The sequence below is a fragment of the Salvelinus alpinus genome, chromosome 8 (assembly GCF_045679555.1).
Source record: "Salvelinus alpinus chromosome 8, SLU_Salpinus.1, whole genome shotgun sequence".
Classification (NCBI taxonomy): Eukaryota; Metazoa; Chordata; class Actinopteri; order Salmoniformes; family Salmonidae; genus Salvelinus; species Salvelinus alpinus.
In genome coordinates, this window is record NC_092093.1 from 73,021,029 (window position 1) to 73,040,455 (window position 19,427).

At 40.1% G+C, this 19,427-nt stretch overlaps 2 protein-coding genes and 1 long non-coding RNA gene across 3 annotated transcripts; 2 read left to right on the top strand and 1 right to left on the bottom strand.

Annotated features, from left to right (window-relative positions):
* The first annotated feature begins 349 nt into the window (after positions 1–349).
* On the top strand, positions 350–1,145 carry LOC139583669 (uncharacterized). The gene is made up of 2 exons (XR_011676586.1): positions 350–899; positions 996–1,145. It is a non-coding gene; the product is annotated as an uncharacterized lncRNA (long non-coding RNA).
* Positions 1,146–2,079: 934 nt separating this feature from the next.
* LOC139583671 (tartrate-resistant acid phosphatase type 5-like) lies at positions 2,080–8,942 on the top strand. Its single transcript, XM_071414999.1, has 6 exons — positions 2,080–2,380; positions 2,594–2,784; positions 3,718–3,845; positions 7,007–7,198; positions 7,883–8,030; positions 8,172–8,942. The coding sequence occupies exons 1-6, from the start codon at positions 2,308–2,310 to the stop codon at positions 8,409–8,411; spliced, it is 972 nt and encodes a 323-aa protein (XP_071271100.1). The 5' UTR covers positions 2,080–2,307; the 3' UTR covers positions 8,412–8,942.
* LOC139583672 (tissue factor-like) lies at positions 8,872–17,302 on the bottom strand. The gene is made up of 6 exons (XM_071415000.1): positions 16,860–17,302; positions 16,453–16,561; positions 15,540–15,733; positions 15,099–15,283; positions 12,750–12,924; positions 8,872–10,278 (listed from the first exon to the last, which is right to left on the bottom strand). Exons 1-6 carry the CDS (start codon positions 16,927–16,929, stop codon positions 10,133–10,135), a joined length of 879 nt encoding a protein of 292 aa, XP_071271101.1. The 5' UTR covers positions 16,930–17,302; the 3' UTR covers positions 8,872–10,132.
* Between the last annotated feature and the right edge of the window lie 2,125 nt (positions 17,303–19,427).

The window sequence follows — 19,427 nt, forward strand, 5'->3', positions numbered from 1 at the left end:
CGTTTACATACACCTTAACCAAATACAGTTGAAGTCGGAAGTTTACATACACTTAGGTTGGAGTCATTAAAACTCATTTTTCAACCACTCCACAAATGTTTTGTTAACAAACTATAGTTTTAGCAAGTCGGTTAAGTCATTTTTCCAACAATTGTTTACAGAAAGATTATTTCACTGATAATTCACTGTATCACAATTACCATGGGTCAGAAGTTTACAAACACTAAGTTGACTGTGCCTTTAAACAGCTTGGAAAATTCCAGAAAATGATGTCATGGCTCTAGAAACTTCTGATAGGCTAATTGACATAATTTGAGTCAATTGGAGCTGTACCTGTGGATGTATTTCAAAGCCTTCCTTCAAACTCAGTGCCTCTTTTCTTGACATCATGGGAAAATCAAAAGAAATCAGCCAACTGTATAGCTGACTTCAACTGTATAATATACAGATGAAGCTGCTGCTTGCCCCTACGGGGGTGAAATCGTTCCATGTGATTTCCTAGCCTAGTTCCTGATCCGTTGGTACTGTCAAGGACCAGGCTATTCCTTATGGAGGAGAGGAACTCTGATCTACTGTAGAGTAAAGAGGAAGTGAAGCCTGAAGCCCGAGACTCCCGTCCTCTCAGTGACTTCGTCCCAAATGGCCCCCTCTTCCATATATAGTGCACTACTTTTGTCCAGTGCCATCTAGTGGATCGGTGCCATTTGGGATGCTACCAAAGTGTTCCAGAGGAGCAGCCTGAGTAAGGCTCTGGCCAGAATTACAAATCTTTCATCCCAAATGAGTACTCACTATGTGGTCGATATCTGTGCAGCGCTCAGGCGATCCCCTTCGAGCACGACGTCGGTCTCTGAGGCACTACTTCCATTACTACAGTAATTCTCAGGCTGCGTGTAGCGGTATGTAGGCTTGTCACTTGATGACTGACTATTGATTTATGTGGAATTGTATGAAATGTGAGATTGTATGAAATGTGTTGCCCTGCCTTGTATCAGGATGGTGCACTTGATCAGCAGACCCCAGAAGCCTTATTTCTTGGCCCCTCGCTGCTGCAGTGACCCAACAGCTGCCTCTGTTTTTCAGTGTAATATACTGTAACAAAGTTCATTTTTTTACTGAAATGTAAATAAACAGCTTCTGCAGAACACATGGTTTTATATGGGAGAGAGACTATAATATTGTGGCTTGACACTAAAAAGAGCATGGACCTGCAATAACTGTATCAACATAACGTTCATTAAAAAGAGACTGTGACTGGAGTAGACTGTCATATTATCACAGGGTTACATGGGGGAACAGGTGTTTAGTTGACTTATGGTTTATGTCCTACAAAGCCCATAGAGGATCTAGACTGTAAATAGGAGGAATGGGAAGGGCAGGTAGACAGAGTTTTTCAACCTTAATGCATTCTCTTTGGTAGGTAGTATGATTGAAGCCTGTGCTGGGGTCGCCTGATGGGAGGAGACAGAAACGTGTCAACCCTGATAGAGGCTGATACCTCTCTGGAGAATGTGGGTGATAGGTTACCTTGGTCAGAGTTCAAAACATATCGTCAGAAAACGATATGAACTCCACATACAGAGTAATAATTTGCTGTATATTTTAAGTTTGATAAGTGCTGTGATTTTACAGTATGTCTTTGTTTTATAAGGATACTTGAGTTGCTCATAGATGCGTTTCGTAAAGGCACGTAATGTAGCAATGACTTTCCCATTTGAACCTTGGCACAGACAGCAGAGTCATACAAAAAGGTACCTAAGCTTTACATTGAACACGCCCTGTCTTTGTACACCTCTGGCGTAATAGGTGAAAGGTCATTGACATCCACTGGTACAGAGTACAGAACTCAAGTACACACGTGACTTGACCTGACCTTTCTTTCCATGTTAATCATTAAATCAAGAGACAGACTAAGGGAAGTTTTATAGTTGGACTGTAAATATGTCCAGGTGATAAGTTTAGGTGAAATTGTGTATATATATATTTTTACTAAATATCTTGTTTTCATCTAATTGTAATATTCATATATGTAGCTAATTTATTTACATTCCAAATATACAATTATATGCTAATTTGATCACTTAAATTGATTGTCTAGCGGCTAGCCTATCCGTTGTTCTGTCTTGTCTTCTGACATGGCTCAATAAAGGAAGTTATTCTGAAACCACAATACTGCTTCCTCTATATGAAACGTTCTAAAGAGAACAAATAGAAGTCTTCTTCCTGTTACAGCGTGTGACACACTGACCAACTGCTCAACTGTTCGTTTTCTTTGTTAGTAAGTCTATTCCTCTCCACCCTGGCATAATGGATAGGTTGTATCTGCTGCTACTGGTGTGCTTACATTCATTCTGGCCTCACTGCCAACCACTGGATCAAGGTACAGTTTTCTATCTATCACTGTTATCTGTACGTGTGGCTGTTTTCTATTATCATTTTGAAATCAGACTGTAATGTAATTGTACCAAAGACTTGTTTTTGTACCAAAGACTTTTTTTGTTTTTGGTTCAAGCACATGAGATAGTATGAAATAAAAAGTAGCAGAAGAATGATGTGTGATTGGTCTGCTGTGTTGGTTATACCTGTCCTTTAGCATCGCTGCGGTTCATTGGGCTGGGGGACTGGGGAGGACTCCCGCTCTTCCCTTACTACACCCCTCATGAGGAGGCCATCGCTGAGGAGATGTCCTGGGCGGCCCAGACCCTGGGCCTGGACTTTGTCCTCAGTCTGGGAGACCACTTCTACTATGGCGGAGTGAAGGACGTGGATGACCCACGCTTCAAGGTCAGTTCACACGAAAACACAGTTCATAGTTCACACTTCAATACACTCAAAACACAGTGGTAATATCATATTGTAAAATGTACGACACTTTGTTAACTACAAAGGGCAGGCTAAATATATTATGATCCATTCTGTGTTGAGATAGGTGTTGTGTACAGTATCAAATCAAAGTGTATTGGTCTCGTACACAGATTTGCAGGTGTTATGTCAGGTGCAGGGAGACGCTTGAGTTCCGTCAGTTCAGTGGAATGTCTCGCAAATACAATACAAATACAGAATAATATAACAATCGAAACAAGAAATAAAGAAATAACGATGAAGGTAGATATATTAGTGAAAATATAAATATGTGGTGTGTACAGACAATATAATTAGGAAAATAAAATGGTATGTACAGTAGTAGGTATATTACGATGAGCTATTCACAGTAGTTCCGTGTTTCTAGCCACCCAGCTTTGTTACAGAGGGAATGTGGTTTGTTGAGTACACAGAGTGACGTAACACAGATTGACAGATGAAGCTGTATTAAGATGATAGTGGAGAGGGCACTTTCGCTCAACGAACTCTTCTTGAGCCATCCCACTGGGCACAGACGCCAATTGGAGACAACGTTGATTCAACCAGTGTGTGCCGATGGATGTGATTATCTTCTTGTGAAAAAAAATAAACAAGTGAAGCAAATGCCTGCCCTCTTGTGGTAGCATTTTGTAGATTAACTAGTTCTACAGAGCATTGGCATATTAGTAGTTTTGCAGCACACAGGATGATATGTAACATAATTATGTTAAAATTGATAATAGAAAATAGGAACAAAAAACATGAGCATTTCCACCATTCTTTTTTCTTTTTTTCCTTTAAAGAAAAATTGACTTGTTTGTGAATTTGCATCAGTCATTTTCCTGGTTTATAATAATATAATTTTTCTTCCTGCAGCACACCTTCGAGCGTGTCTTCTCTCAACCATCACTCGTTGACGTCCCATGGTACCTTGTGGCGGGAAACCACGACCATCTAAAAAATGTGTCTGCTCAGATTGCTTACTCCAACAGATCGGAGAGATGGTGAGCATCTTAACAGTGCACTAGATAAACTGTGTGTTTTGATTGTTTTCACCACATCCTGAATACAATATTTGGTCCCACTTTAAAAGTACAACTTATTAAGGCTTTATATAGCATCCATAAAGGATTCACAAATCCTCTATAAGAGAATTTCATGGTATAGAAAGGGTAAAATAAACAATCCCACTATAGGGTGAATTGACAAATTCGCACTGTGAATATTTATAAGACATAAGCTTACAGAGGATTTGTGAAGCCTTTATGCAGTGCTTAAGAATTATTACTGTATGCTATATACTGTATACTGAGTGTACAAAACATTAGGAACACCTTCCTAATATTGAGTTGCATGCCCTTTTGCCCTCAGAACAGCCTCAATTTGTCGGTGCATGGACTCTACAGGGGGTCAAAAGCATTCCACAGAGATGCTGGCCCATGTTGACTCTAACGCTTTCCCACAGTTGTGTCAAGTTGACTGGATGTCCTTTGGGTGGTGGACCTTTTTTGATACACACGGGAAACTGTTGAGCATGAAAAACCCAGCAGCGTTGCAGTTCTTGAACTTGACACATTCAAACCAGTGCACCTGGCACCTATCACCATACCCCATTCAAAGCCACTTTGGGAGGGGGTTCTAGACTGATGTGTGAAATTGTTTTAAGATGGTCATACTATGGATCATTTAGCTATTTGATTGGACAAACGTTTGGACACACCTACTCATTCAAGAGTTTTTCTTTATTTTTACTATTTTCGACATAGTAGAATAATAGTGAAGACATCAAAACTATGAAATAACACATGGAATCATGTAGTAACAAAAAAGTGTTAAACAAATCAACATATATTTTAGATTCTTCAAATTAGCCACCCTTTGCACACTCTTGGCATTCTCTCAACCAGCTTCACCTGGAATGCTTTTCCAACAGTCTTGAAGGAGTTCCAACATATGCTGAGCATTTGTTGGCTGCTTTTCCTTCACTCTGGTCCTACTCATCCCAAACCATTTCAATTGGATTAAGGTTGGGCGATTGTGTAGGCCAGGTCATCTGATGCAGTACTCCATCACTCTCCTTGGTCAAATAGTCCTTACACAGCCTAGAGGTGTATTTTGGGTCATTGTCCTGTTGAAAAACAAATGATAGTCCCACTAAGTGCAAAACAGATGGGATGGGGTATTGCTGCAGAATGCTGTGGTACCAATGCTGGTTAAGTGTGCCTTGAATTCTAAATAAATCACAGACAGTGTCACCAGCAAAGCACCTCCACACCATCATTCCTCCATGCTTCACGGTGGAAACCACACATGCAGAGATCATCTGTTCACCTACTCTGCGTCTCACAAAGACATGGCGATTGGAACCCAAAATCTCAAATTTGGACTCATCAGACCAAAGGACAGATTTCCACCGGTTTAATGTCTATTACTCATGTTTCTTGGCCAAAGCAAGGCTCTTCTTCTCATTGGTGTCCTTTAGTAGTGGTTTCTTTGCAGCAATTTGACCATGAATGCCTGATTCACGCAGTCTCCTCTGAACAGTTGATGTTGAGATGTGTCTGTTACTTGAACTCTGTGAAGCATTTATTTGGGCTGCAATCGGACGTGTAGTTAACTCTAATGAACTGATCCTCTGCAGCAGTGGTAACATTGGGTCTTCCTTTCCTGTGGCGGTCCTCATGAGAGCCAGTTTCATCATAGCTCGATGGTTTTTGCGACTGCACTTGAAGAAACTTTCAAAGTTCTTGAAATGTTCCGCATTGACTGACCTTCATGTATTAAAGTAATGATGGACTGTCGTTTCTCTTTGCTTATTTGAGCTGTTCTTGCCATAATATGGACCAAATCGGGCTATCTCTGTATACCACCCCTAACTTGTCACAAGACACCTGCATTAAGAAGGAAAGAAATTACACAAACAAGGCATACCTGTTGATTAAAATGCATTCCAGGTGACTACCTCATGAAGCTGGTTGAGAGAATGCCAAGAGTGTGCAAAGCTGTCATCAAGGCAAAGGGTGGCTACTTTGAAGATTCTCAAATAAACATATATTTTGATTTGTTTAACACTCTACAATGTTGAAAATAATAAAAAAAATTAAGAAAAACCCTGGAATGAGTAGGTGTATCCAAACTTTTGACTCGTACTGTGTACACATTTTTTCGAGATAAAATATTGAATTTCGCCTTTACTACAATTATTATTGTTATGATATTTCTTTTTACACATATTTAACCCCTTTTATGGGGGTAGGCACAAAACTACCTCCAAACACCATAATTCTTTCTACCGGTTACCTTCAGACAAGTCCCATGACACTAGTGGAGGTGTTAGAGAAAAACAGTGAACACCATCATATTCGTGACAATGTCCCGTTTCCACAGTGGGGTCAAATTAGTTTGGTCGCTTCAAACAGAAGTTGGCACATCAACGGTACCGACTTCAGATGAGTCCCATGACACTTGTGGGGGTCATAGAGCAAAACGGAGAACACCATCGTGTTCGTGAGTGAGAGTCTCGCCTTTCCATAGAGTGGTCATAATAGTTTGTAGGCTGTTCGGACGCTACAGACAATTTCGTGTGAAGATTTTTGGGATGTCTAATGGTTGGACAAACACCGCTCTAGCTCTGCCACTTTTCACTGCTGATGTGGAAGTGCGATTGAGACGCATCCAATGCAAAAAAACTGATATCTCTAGCTTAAACTGATGAGTTTTGATGGGGATTTAATCGACTCTAGGGGGTTTAAATCTTTTGTCTTGCCCATTCACCCTCTGAATGGCACACACATAATCCATGTCTCAATTGACACCAGGCTTGAAAATCATTATTTAACTGGTCTCCTCCCCTTAATCTACACCAATTTGAAGTGACATGAGTAAGGGATCATAGTTTTCACCTGGATTCAACTGGTCAGTCTGTCACTGAAAGAGCAGGAGTTCTTAATGTTTTGTATAATCAGTGTATATAGCCTTTATTAGTTGTAATTAGTTTAAAGTGGGACCCAATATTCATATTCAACTTATCAGATGCTTTATTCCAAATTGTGCATACACTTTTAGTATGCGATCCCTGTGGGAAATGCCCACAACCTTTTTGTTGCTTACCAACTGAGCTACACAGAACCATAATGGCCGTGTTCTTCTCTCCTCGTTACCTCAGGAGGTTCCCTGAGTTGTACTATGAGCTCAAGTTCAAGGTTCCCCAGAGTAACGTGTCAGTGACTGTCCTGATGGTTGACACCGTAGTGCTATGTGGGAACACCTATGAGGGGACCCAGCCCAAAGGAGAAGAGGACCCGGAGGCTGCTGCCAAGCAGTTAGACTGGATCAACTCCAGACTGGCAAACAGCAAGTAAGTCCATATGGTCCAGTTTCCTGGACCTAGATTAAGCATAGTGTGTACTTAAGATCCTGTGTTTGACCTGTTGTGTTTTAGTGCCAGTTTCTCGAATCTAGATTAAGCATAGTCCTGGACTGAAAAGCCGAATGGAGATTTGACTCTGCTTTTCAGTCCAGGACTAGGCTTAATCTAGATTCGAGAAACTGGCCCTAAAACACAACAGATCAAACACAGCCTCTTAAGTACACTGTTCAATTACATCTGTCAAACCACTGAGGTAGAACAGCAGACAACTTAACACTTAAATAAGACGTGGATGGATTCAATGTTTTTCCCGGTTCAGAGGAAAGAAAAGTCTCCGATCTGACAAGTTGTTGTTTGAGTCTCGGGAAAAGAATGTGAAGATTTCAGAGCATGTTTGTAGGGATCCCTGACTGACTAGCCTCCTCCACTCTCAAAACTCCACTCCTCCACTCTCATCACTTTTTTAATCAAGAGACCTTCGCAACACATACATTCCTCAAGCTGTTACCGTAGGAGGACTAGATACTCCTGTAACAGAAAAGGTTCAGTAAGCCAGACTTACATTATGAGTAACCTTGCCTGAGACAAATAATTGTTTTAGCTCCCCGAAGCGAATTGCTAGGCTTTAGCTCAGCCGGCTAACACAGTCTTGTGTCTATCTTTTTCTCCCAGGTCAGAGTTCATTGTGGTAGCTGGTCATTATCCTGTGTGGTCCATTGGTGATCATGGCCCCACTAAGTGTCTTGTGGATAGACTACGGCCACTGCTGAAGAAGTATGATGTCACAGTCTATCTGAGTGGTCATGACCACAGTATACAGGTGGGTTATCATGCATGTTATGACCATATACGTACATACAATAACATGGGTTCAATGTTACAGTTTGAATAGACAAATGTTACCATTTCAGTCACTTATTTGAACAACTGATGTTGACCTGACTTTCCATACTCCTACCAGTTTATCAGAGAGGATGATGGGAGTTCTTATGTGGTCAGCGGGAGCGGGGCCTTTACAGAAATTTCCATTCATAACATCAACAGCTTCCCGTCTTCATGGCAACGGTTCTCCAACGCTGTCAATCATACATCCGGTGGGTTCGCTTACTTTGAAGTCACAGAGAACAATATGACTGTCAGCTACATCCAGACTGATGGGAAATGTGTTTACCAAACAGGACTGGCAAAACGCAAAGTCTGACACAGGCAACGGCATCACGAGATGTTCATTGTTGACTTACTGCAGGCCTAATATGCTGACTGTTTCTAAGAGCATACTGTATCTTTAAGCAGTTTACAAAACTGAAAACATCTCCTCATTCTAGTTCAATGAATCTTAACTCTTTATTTTCCTTTTGGTTAATAATTGTCTTGGACTGTAACAAAAAAATTTAAATATGATTTTCTCTGAATTTTAATGTTTTGAATGTGTTCTATTTTTCTTGGAGATCCCCACCCCCAAAATTGTGTGAAATAATTGTCAGTTGAGTGACCTGTAGGTGGTGCTGGTTAGACCTTTTTGCAGGAACTACACAAGACTGATGTCTGCTGTGATAACGCTCAAGTTGCGTAATCTTTCTCACCAGACATAGTCACATTAACATAACATACACCCACTATTCAACAATGTCTCATATCAAAGATAAACACATTACCACAAATTAATGATAAGACTTTATTGTGAAAATGCCAATAAAATCAAACAAGAGTACCATATTAGTACCAGACTCCACAGTTATAAAAGTGTTTAATTTTGCTTTGATTATTTTACATCCAGTTTTATCATCTAACTGTTTGGTATACACTGAGTGTACAAAATATAAAGAACACCTTCCTAATATTGAGTTGCAACACATTTGCCCTCAGTACAACCTCAATTCTTCGGGGTATGAACTCTACAAGGTGTCGAGAGAGCGTCCCATAGGGATGCCGGCCCATGTTGACTCCACTACTTCCCACAGTTATTTCAAGTTGGCTGGATGTCCTTTGAGTGGTGGACCATTCTTGATACACACGGGAAACTGTTGAGCGTGAGAAACCCAGCAGCATTGCAGTTATTGACGCACTCAAACCGGTGCACAGGGCACCTACTAACATACCCCGTTCAAAGGCACTTACAGTAAATCTTTTGTCTTGCCCATTCACCCTCTGAATAGCACACATACATAATCCATGTCTCAATTGTCTCAAGGCTTAAAAACTATTATTTAATCCGTCTCCTCCACTTCATCTACACTGATTGAAGTGGATTTAACGGGTGACATGAATAAGGGATCATAGCTTTCACCTGGATTCACCTGGTAAGTCTATATTATGGAAAGAGCAGCTGTTCCTAATGTGTTGTACACTCAGTATAAATATATTAAATATCTATAAGGCAAAACTTACGCAAAATAATTTAGTTTCAACATATAGGCTACTGTATCTACTGATCCCCTAAATGTTTAAAATAACCTAAAATACAAAGATTACTTTCAGAATGGCTACACATAATAAATTAAGCATCTTAATAAAAAATGATATATATAATCCTACTAATCTTAATTTCCCATATGATTTAGTACTCAGCAGTCTCCCAAAATAAAGTTATATTTTACCAAAGATTATATCAAGTTAAAAACGATATAAAACACAATAAAATAAGAGTTGGTAGTGTTTCTAAAAGCTAATAATCACAGCAGTAGAAGTACCAGTTACAAAATCAAAAAGGAGGATATTTGCAGCATTGTATGGAAACAGAATATACACTACAGTACGTGTACCATATTCACTGTGCAGTTTCACAGAAACAAAATGGTGAACTCCAGTGTTTGACAGTGGAATGTTGAACTGGGGCTGCCCCTGCAGACTCCCTTTCAAAGTGTAAATCCAGTTAAGTTGTACCTTGTATTCCCAAGTGTGTGTCAATGATGCACTCCCTTTTTACACACTTCTTAGTGGGACTCCCTCTTTTCCACTTCTGTTGGCATTCCTTCTGCGTTTGCAGCACACCACTGTGACTCCGATAGCCACTACTATGATCATAATGATAAGTAGGATGACCGTAGCGATCACACCGATCCCATACTCTGGAGAGGAAATAGGGTTGTGAACCATTATTGGGCTAGACGGTGATTCACACGCACACACAAACACACACACACACACAGGGACTTTTCCAGTGTTGCATTTCACATTCAGTCTAAACATTAGTAGTTCATTTTCTTATTTTATCCTTCGCATTCCCATCCTGATTGGCCCACTAGGAGATATGATCAGCACCTATAACCCTCTTCTCATCATGAATGATTCTACATTTGTAATACTAGGACTTGGCATTAGCTAAGTGGCTAAGGATTCGATATCCTCAGTACCACAGATGCATTCCTGAACTCCCTTAAAAATATAATGGCCAACATGAATTATCGAGTTGCAGAATATATTAAAACAGGGCCAAATTCCCTTAATGAACACAACTTGTCAAAAAGATCAAGGCTGACCCATGAGCCAGAAATGTATTTAAATTATATATAATTATATATAAAAAATATATAAATATATATATATATATATATATATTTTTTTTTAAATGTAACCTTTATTTAACTAGGCAAGTCAGTTAAGAACAAATTCTTATTTACAATGACGGCCTACACCGGCCAAACCCGGACGACGCTGGGCCAATTATTTGCCGCCCTATGGGACTCCCAATCACGGCCGGTTGTGATACAGCCTGGAATCGAACCAGGGTGTCTGTAGTGACAGTGCCTTCGACTGCTGCGCGTCTCGGGAGAATAAAAGACACCAACCCTGCTACAGTAAACCTCAGTAGTACTACTTATCACGATAATATATACGTACAGTGGCTTGCGAAAGTATTCAACCCCCATGGCATTTTTCCTACTTTGTTGCCTTACAACCTGGAATTGAAATAGATTTTTGGGGGGATTTGTATCATTTGATTTACACAACATGCCTACGACTTTGAAGATGCAAAATATTTTTGTCAATTTGTCAAAAAAAACTGAAAACTTGAGAGCGCAGAACTATTCACCCCCCCAAAGTCAATACTTTGTAGAGCCACCTTTTGAAGCAATTACAGCTGCAAGTCTCTTGGGGTATGGCTCTATAAGCTTCGCACATCTAGCCACTGGGATTTTTGCCATTCTTCAAGGCAAAACTGCTCCAGCTCCTTCAAGTTGGATGGATTCCGCTTGTGTACAGCAATCTTTAAGTCATACCACAGATTCTCAATTGGATTGAGGTCTGGGCTTTAACTAGGCCATTCCAAGACATTTCAATGTTTCCCTTTAAACCACATGAATGTTGCTTTAGCAGTATGCTTAGGGTCATGCTGGAAGGTGAACCTCCATCCCAGTCTCAAATCTCTAGAAGACTGAAACAGGTTTCCCTCAAGAATTTCCCTGTATTTAGCACCATCCATCATTCCTACAATTCTGACCAGTTTCCCAGTCCCTGCAGATGAAAAACATTCCCGCAGCATGATGCTGCCACCACCATGCTTCACTGTAGGGATGCTGTTCTCGGGGTGATGAGAGGTGTTGGGTTTGCGCCAGACATAGCGTTTTCCTTGATGGCCAAAAAGCTCAATTTTAGTCCCATCTGAATGGAGTACCTTCTTCCATATGTTTGGGGAGTCTCCCACATGCATTTTGGCGAACACCAAGCAGGTTTGCTTATTTTTTTCTGGCCACTCTTCCCTAAAGCTCAGCTCTGTGGAGTGTATGACTTAAAGTGTCCTATGGACAGATACTCCTATCTCCGCTGTGGATCTTTGCGGCTCCTTCAGGGTTATCTTTGGTCTCTTTAATGCCTCTCTGATTAATGCCCTCCTTGCCTCGTCCGTGAGATTTGGTGGGGGGTCCTTTCTTGGCAGGTTTGTTGTGGTGCCATATTCTTTCAATTTTTTAAATAATGGATTTAATGGTGCTCCGTGGGATATTCAAAGTTTCGGATATTTTTTTATAACCCAACCCTGATCTGTACTTCTCCACAACTTTGTCCCTGACCTGTTTGGAGAGCTCCTTGGTCTTCATAGTGCCGCTTGCTTGGTGATGCCCCTTGCTTAGTGGTGTTGTAGACTCTGGGGCCTTTAAGAACAGGTGTATATATACTGAGATCATGTGACACTTAAATAAAGACCACCTGTGTGCAATCTAACTAATTATGTGACTTCTGAGGTAATTGGTTGCACCAGACCTTATTTAGGGGCTCCAATGCAAAGGGGGTGAATACATATGCACGCACCACTTTTCCATTTTTTTTAAACAAGTTTATTTTTTTCTTCATTTCACTTCACCAATTTTGATTATTTAGTGTATGTCCATTACATTAAATCCAAATAAAAACCCATTTAAAATTACAGGTTGTAATACAACAAAATAGGAAAAATGCCAAGGGGGCTAAATACTTTTGCAAGGCACTTTATACCACTTAGCAGATGCTTTAATCCAAAGCCACTAGCAGTACAGTGTTTTGTGTGTGTATGTGATCCCTGTGGGACTTGAAACCACAACCATGGCATTGTTAGTATCCTTACCTTCAAAGATGGACTTATCGTCGCCCGGTGAGCACTGTCTTTGACTGAGCTCTCCCAGCTGTTTGTCTGTGCTGCGGGAGGGGATGTAGGCCTGCACGTTGAAGCAGTAACTCACTCCGGGATCTACATCCCTCCTGTCTAACTCTATCTCACTGCTTGCAGAGATCTTCGTTTTCTAGAGGGAGAATTACATAAAGAAGAGCTTGTATTATGTCATAAAACTATCAAATATTCATAAAAATATTTTGGTTGAGACGTTGATCAATGACATTCAAACCTCTATTCACCCACTCAAAAAGACGGCCAAAAGTGAGTTGAATTTCTAATGTGTTATCACTATGCTTTCATCCATCTAAAAGCACAACCAAATTCCAATAGAAAAACAATGTCTGATTTTTGGTTTAGTTGTCACCCAAACGTCTATCACAACGCTTTCAACCATTTAAAAAGCACAGCAAAGTTCAACGGGAATACAATATCAAATATTTTGTTTATTTATACAACAGATGAATGTGTTATCACTTTGCTTGGTCAGAACCAAATGACCTGGATTGCAGTTGAGATTACATTAAAAGTACATGGTGCAATTAATCAATGCCGTTTGATTCTACGCAGATTATTACAGTAATTGTGAAGATCTCCACAGACCTGCGATGACCTATGCATGCCATCTTGAACATGCACGCTTCATATGACTACATAAGAAGATATGTATAGTTACGGTAGCATCAAAATGTGACCATGGATTTGTTACTCATTTTACGGTTGAATGTTACATTAGTTTGTAAGAGAAGCCTTAACTTTGGGCTATTTACTGAATTACAAAAGTCATATAAATTGTGTTTGGTTGACAATGCAACCATATATTAACATTTAAAGTCTCTGCTGCTTGGATATTTCCATCTGAGCCACTGGCTAAATCCCATTCTTAAACTTATATTTTTGTTTGAGTTGGAGATGTGAATCCAACATATAATTTGTTAACTTGTCCACAAGTTAATAATCTAGTTATTGGATTTCAAAATTAATATTGAATTGTGTTTGGTTGTCATCTCAAACCAAAATCTCAAACCAAAAGTTTAAAAACATGGACTAAATCAAATCAAACTTTAAATGCACTTTAAATAAAGTAAGATTTTATTTAGTCTTATTCTTTAACTTAAATGTTTGGTTGAGATGGAGATGTGAATCCAACATATCAATTACTCATTTGTATACAAACTGGAATTAAAGCCAGACTAAGTCGGTGGCACAGATGGAACTATCCTAGCAGATGGAACATCTTCAAATATTGATATTTGGTTGCGTTGACAACCAAACCCAATTCAATATCTAAGGGCTAAACGCCGACGTTCTGTACATTACCTTGGAAATAATGGACGACTCAGCGGGACAAGGCGTAGCCAAGTCCCTTTGCGGAGTTCATTTCAAACAGAGGTATTTATCAAATCAAATTTCAAATCAAATGTATTTATATAGCCCTTCTTACATCAGCTGATATATCAAAGTGCTGTACAGAAACCCTGCCTAAAACCCCAAACAGCAAGCAATGCAGGTGTAGAAGCACGGTGGCTAGGAAAAACTCCCATGAAAGGCCAAAACCTAGGAAGAAACCTAGAGGAACCAGGCTATGAGGGGTGGCCAGTCCTCTTCTGGCTGTGCCGGAATGACATATATAGCAACAGTGAATCTATTTTGTTTTTAAGTGGAGATTTTTCAACAATCATTCTCACAATTGCACATTGGTTATAATCAGTGACAAATATCATAGCTTGGCAGGGCTGGGCTTGGGTAAAACACTGGATAGGAGATGAAAGGGTAGATAAATTCTCCAGTAGGAGGTGCTGCCAAGCTTATAATTATTTTTTTCTGATAGTGGATATTACGTTGAAGATCTGCCATTGTTTTAAAAAGGTACAAATTCAACATATTTCATACAAGGTTTGTCTATGTTGAAAATTGGTTACCATGATGACATAATCCTGTAGTTTATATTTTACCCTTAAAACAACAACAATTCTAATTTATTTTCTACCTAGATTCCATGTCACAATATGTTGACAAATTACACTGAAACAACATTGATTTAACCTCTTTAACCTCTTTCTGTTCTGACCGATTCAGTGGGAGGGAGAGATTTGCAATATAATCAGAAGTGAGCTTTGCAAAACTTATATCATCCACTGCATTTCATTTAATTATATTCCTTGACTTGCTCCTTTAAGGAGCTTACACAATTGACGAATGTCCTCTATCTCACTTGGTTTGGCCCCAGGCTCTAGTTCTTTGAGGAACTGTAAATATCTAGTGTAGGGCTGCCACTTTTATTACCCTCCCCTTTGAGCTTACCTTGCCTGTGCTTGTTGCTTTCCCAAAGGTGACTTTGTACTGCAGCTCATCAGCGAAGACATCCCGGATGGTTTTCTGTTGGTTCTGCTCGTTGAACAGGGCTGTGAGAGGGTCTTCTACATACAGGGTGATCTTCCTCTTGTCTTTGCTCACCTCGATCTTGAACTTAGGTCTGCCTATAAGCGCTGGAAGGAAAATAACAGTAGAGATTGACATGCTTGCTTGTCACATTTGGAGCCACTTCGCATGTGGAAAATATAGTATGCACTGGTATGCCAGCGCAACCAAAGGTTTCTATAAGAATGGGGTGCTTGTCTGGGTACATGTGGAAAATGTGCATTGATATGACAGGTGGTAGTTGGGTTACTTAGTGTCTTCGTAGGGACAAAATAGTATAAATGGTATGACATGTAGTGTAGGTGGCTGCGATGCAATACTTACTGTCTTCGTAGGGGGTGAACCTCTCCGAGGTTGTGTGGGGGAACTCTATGAGGTCAGAGTTCACACCACGTAGAGGTTCTGAGAGGACGTCAGCGGAGTATATGGCCTTCAGGTCCACCAGAGAGTTGGACAGGTCACACTCTGTCGCCATAGTCCTGATACAGTGTTGGTTCTTCTTTCTGTTCTGACCGATTCTGAAATAAAGAAGATATTTATGATACAGTCACAACATTGTTCTGATACTGTTAGCGTTCCCCTCTCTGTTCTGGCCAATACTGAAATAGACGTAATGGTAGGTTTCAGTCAAAGGATTATCATTATCTTCAAACATGGTTTTTTTGGTTCTATTTAGGTCATTCATTGGGTCTGGGTTTTTATCTTAGTTCAACAATAAGAAAAGTACCACATTTTATTTTAATATTTGACTTGCATTATAATATTTTTCTCATTGCACCACATATCACACAAATTGTACTTAAATAAATACAACATTTGTATTCCTTATTTTTTTATTGAACTATTCACCAGGTTAAGATACTTCAATTCCTGAAAATCCTTTTAGCGGATCTAAATTGTAGTCTGATCACATCAGTCCTCACATCTTTTCTCACATTGTTCCTGCTCTCCTAAATCTTTCCTGCCCTCCAACACATCACCCCGACTCTTCAAGGTCAGAGACCGAGTCTGGGAATAGGTTAGTGCATACTTACCATGATAATGTTATATAGGCACGGTCTTCTTAATATTTACTGGAGACATAGGCTAGTGTGTGTGTGTGTCTCTGTGTGTGTGTGTGTCTCTGTGTGTGTGTCTCTGTGTGTGTGTCTCTGTGTGTGTGTCTCTGTGTGTGTGTTGTTCCGTCTTCCTGTAAATGCAAAAACCAGTAATATCAGTATGTAAATGCTTTACTTACACAGAATATTCAACGGTGTATGAATAGTTTGAAGGTTTAGGATCCCACATAAGCAGTGTTTTGAAGTTGATAGACAACCAAGAAACGTTCTGTGCCTTGGGATAGTCCCCTACAAAAAGAGCAAGATCAGTTAACTACATGTAATGTTAGACATTGACAATGAGTGAAACTAAAAATGATTAGGTACAGTGTGAGGTACAGTGTGCCTTTTCATGAGAGGGTCACAGGGTGCATTGCCTGTACTGTAAACCAGGCTGGTTCCAAGAAATTGCCAACGAATAATTAGGACATAATGGCTTTTAAATGCAGTATCAGCATCATTTGATTAATCCATATACTATCGTTCTAGTGTACAGCGTTTAGGATTGTAGACTATATTTTAATTGTTCATGATGTTTCTGACTCACCTGAAACACAGCTTGTAAAAAAGAATGCAGAACACAATGTGGTAAAAATTAGCCTTTCCATTTTCAACATTGTATATTCCAACAGGTCAGTGTAAAAACAATAATCCCGTCGAGGTAGAGTTAGGTGAATGCGGAATTTAGATGCACACAGCAGCGGTGGTCTCAAAAGTAAAACAACTCTCTCTTTGTTTAGAAAAATCCCTTTGAACAGACGTGCGTCTCGGATAAAAAAATGCTGGCGATATTAGAATGGTGTGGTCGGCGACGATTCACCTCTGATAATTCAGTCTCCTTGTCTCAGCCAGCTATATCTGTCAAACGCACTGTCTAGCGACATAAAGACGCGTGTGTCGACCAAATAAGGATTGTCCGGTTTGTGGTTTCTTGCCTGGTGGGATGGGCTTATGAGAGTTTAGTGTAATGCAACTTGCTGAACTTTATGTGATGAGAAAATGATCGTGGCCTGTATTTCAAACAGCAGCTGCTGTGTCGCTCCACCAATGTTCGGTCAAAAAAGTATCGACACTGAAACTGCAACAATTTCTAAGAATTTACTGTGTTACAGTTCATACAAGGACATCTGTAAATTGAAATGAATTCATGGATTTCACATGACTGTAAAAGCTGATATGCATCTGTTGGTCACATATACCTTAAGAAAAAGGTAGGGGCATGGATCAGAAAACCAGTCAGCATTTCCATAGAGTTGATCAGGCTGTTAAATATTGTCCCACTCCTTTTCAATGGCAGTGCAAAGTTGCTGGATATTGGCGGGAACTGGAACACCCTGTCATACACATCGATCCAGAGCATCCCAAACGTGCGCAATGGGTGGCATGTATGGTGAGTATGCAGGCCATGGAAGAACTGGGATATTTTACAGCTTCCAGGAATTGTGTACAGATCCTTGCAACATGGGGCTGTGCATTATCATGTTGAAACATGAGGTTATGGTGGCAGATGAATGTTTCGACAATGGGCCTCAGGATCTTGTCACAGTATCTCTGTGCATTCAAATAGCCATCTATAAAATACAATTGTGTTCGTTGTCTGTAGCTTATGCCTACCACAGCCCCACCTCCACAATGGGCCACTCTGTTCACAACTTTAACATCAGCAAACCGCTCTGCGTTTGAGGCCAGTTGGACGTACTGCGAAATTGGAGGCGGCTAAGGGTCGAGAAATGATCATTAAATGATCTGGCAACAGCTCTGGTGGACATTCCCGCAGTCAGCACGCAATTGCACGCTCCCTCAAAACTTGAGACATCTGTGGGATTGTGTTGTGTGACTAAACTGCACATTTTAGAGTGGCCTTTTATTGTCCACAGCACAAGGTGCACCTGTGTAATGATCATGCTGTTTAATCAGCTTCTTGATATACCACACCTGTCAGGTGAATGTATTATCTTGGAAAAACGCTCACTAACAGGGATGTAAACACATGTTTGAGAAATAAGCTTTTATTTCAGCTCATGAAACATGGGGCCAACACTTTATATGTTGCGTTTATATTTATGTTCAGTGTAATATAATAATAGCCTACGGTATAAACTGTGGAGATCACATTCATGACAATGTCATCATGCATTTCTTCTGGAATGGAAAATCAGTCTACTCACATCTGCTGTCCAGGAGTTTCCCCCCGTGCGCTAAATTGTAGTGATAATCAGTGATTTCAGGTTTGTAGGGTAACATTGGGTAACTAACCACCCCTAAGAACAATGGCCAATTGCTGACAAAGCAAAGTTTGATATACATTTGGTATGTTTAGGCAAACAAACTATGAAGGGGAATAAGTGGCTACAGTTTAAACATTTTTTGTTATTTAATAAAACATTTGTTTTAAGAAAGGGGCGTTTTACCCAAGTACTGGAGTAACTGGTTTTGCTGGAGAGGAGGGCGGATTATTTTGTGTCTCGCCTAGGGCGGCAGAACGGCCAGGACTGGGCCTGAGCACACTTGTTCCAGAGAGATTAATTTACCTGTTGGTGGAGGCAGAGTCAAGGTGAGGCCATGGGGTAAGGGGGGAAGCCAGGGGTATCGTACAAACGGCATGGCATGATGCCCACCACAGGTATTCAACAAGAGGACATCTAAAGGGTGTTGTCATTAAAAAATGTTGAGCAATATTATTAGTAAAATATATTGAAGGGGGCATCTGCATACTAAGACAAAGCCATGACAATGCCATATGAGTCACCTCATTGAGTGTTCAGACAGGCATCTTATTTTTAGTTGTTCTTTAATGGAGTCAGTCATGCTTCAATGGCTTCATGTCAAATTAAATGTCAAGTTCAAAAGCTTTATTGTCCATTAGGATAAAGTGTCTAGTCTTAAAAAAACTGCCCGTTCATGAGGATATATCGGCTGTGCAGCTTAGAAAATCCATAATACTGTCGTCTGAGGGACTACATTTGAGTGATTTTGTCCCTGTGGTATGCAGTGGCATAAAGCACTTAAGTAAAAATACTTTAAAGTACTACTTAAGTCGTTTTTTGGGGTATCTGTACTTTACTATTTATATTTTTGACAAATTTTACTTTTACTTCACTACATTCCTAAAGAA

What these genes read in the sequence shown, in the direction of transcription:
- LOC139583672 (XM_071415000.1), bottom strand. Translation starts at nt 16,929, where the DNA reads ATGTTGAAAATGGAAAGGCTAATTTTTACCACATTGTGTTCTGCATTC. An exon ending in TTTTACAAGCTGTGTTTCAG is followed by an intron (nt 16,562 to 16,859) that starts GTGAGTCAGAAA and finishes CTCTTTTTGTAG; the next exon opens with GGGACTATCCCAAGGCACAG. An exon ending in AAGCAACAAGCACAGGCAAG is followed by an intron (nt 12,925 to 15,098) that starts GTAAGCTCAAAG and finishes TTCTCCCTCTAG; the next exon opens with AAAACGAAGATCTCTGCAAG.
- LOC139583671 (XM_071414999.1), top strand. Translation starts at nt 2,308, where the DNA reads ATGGATAGGTTGTATCTGCTGCTACTGGTGTGCTTACATTCATTCTGG. An exon ending in TGGATGACCCACGCTTCAAG is followed by an intron (nt 2,785 to 3,717) that starts GTCAGTTCACAC and finishes TTCTTCCTGCAG; the next exon opens with CACACCTTCGAGCGTGTCTT. An exon ending in GTCATGACCACAGTATACAG is followed by an intron (nt 8,031 to 8,171) that starts GTGGGTTATCAT and finishes TACTCCTACCAG; the next exon opens with TTTATCAGAGAGGATGATGG.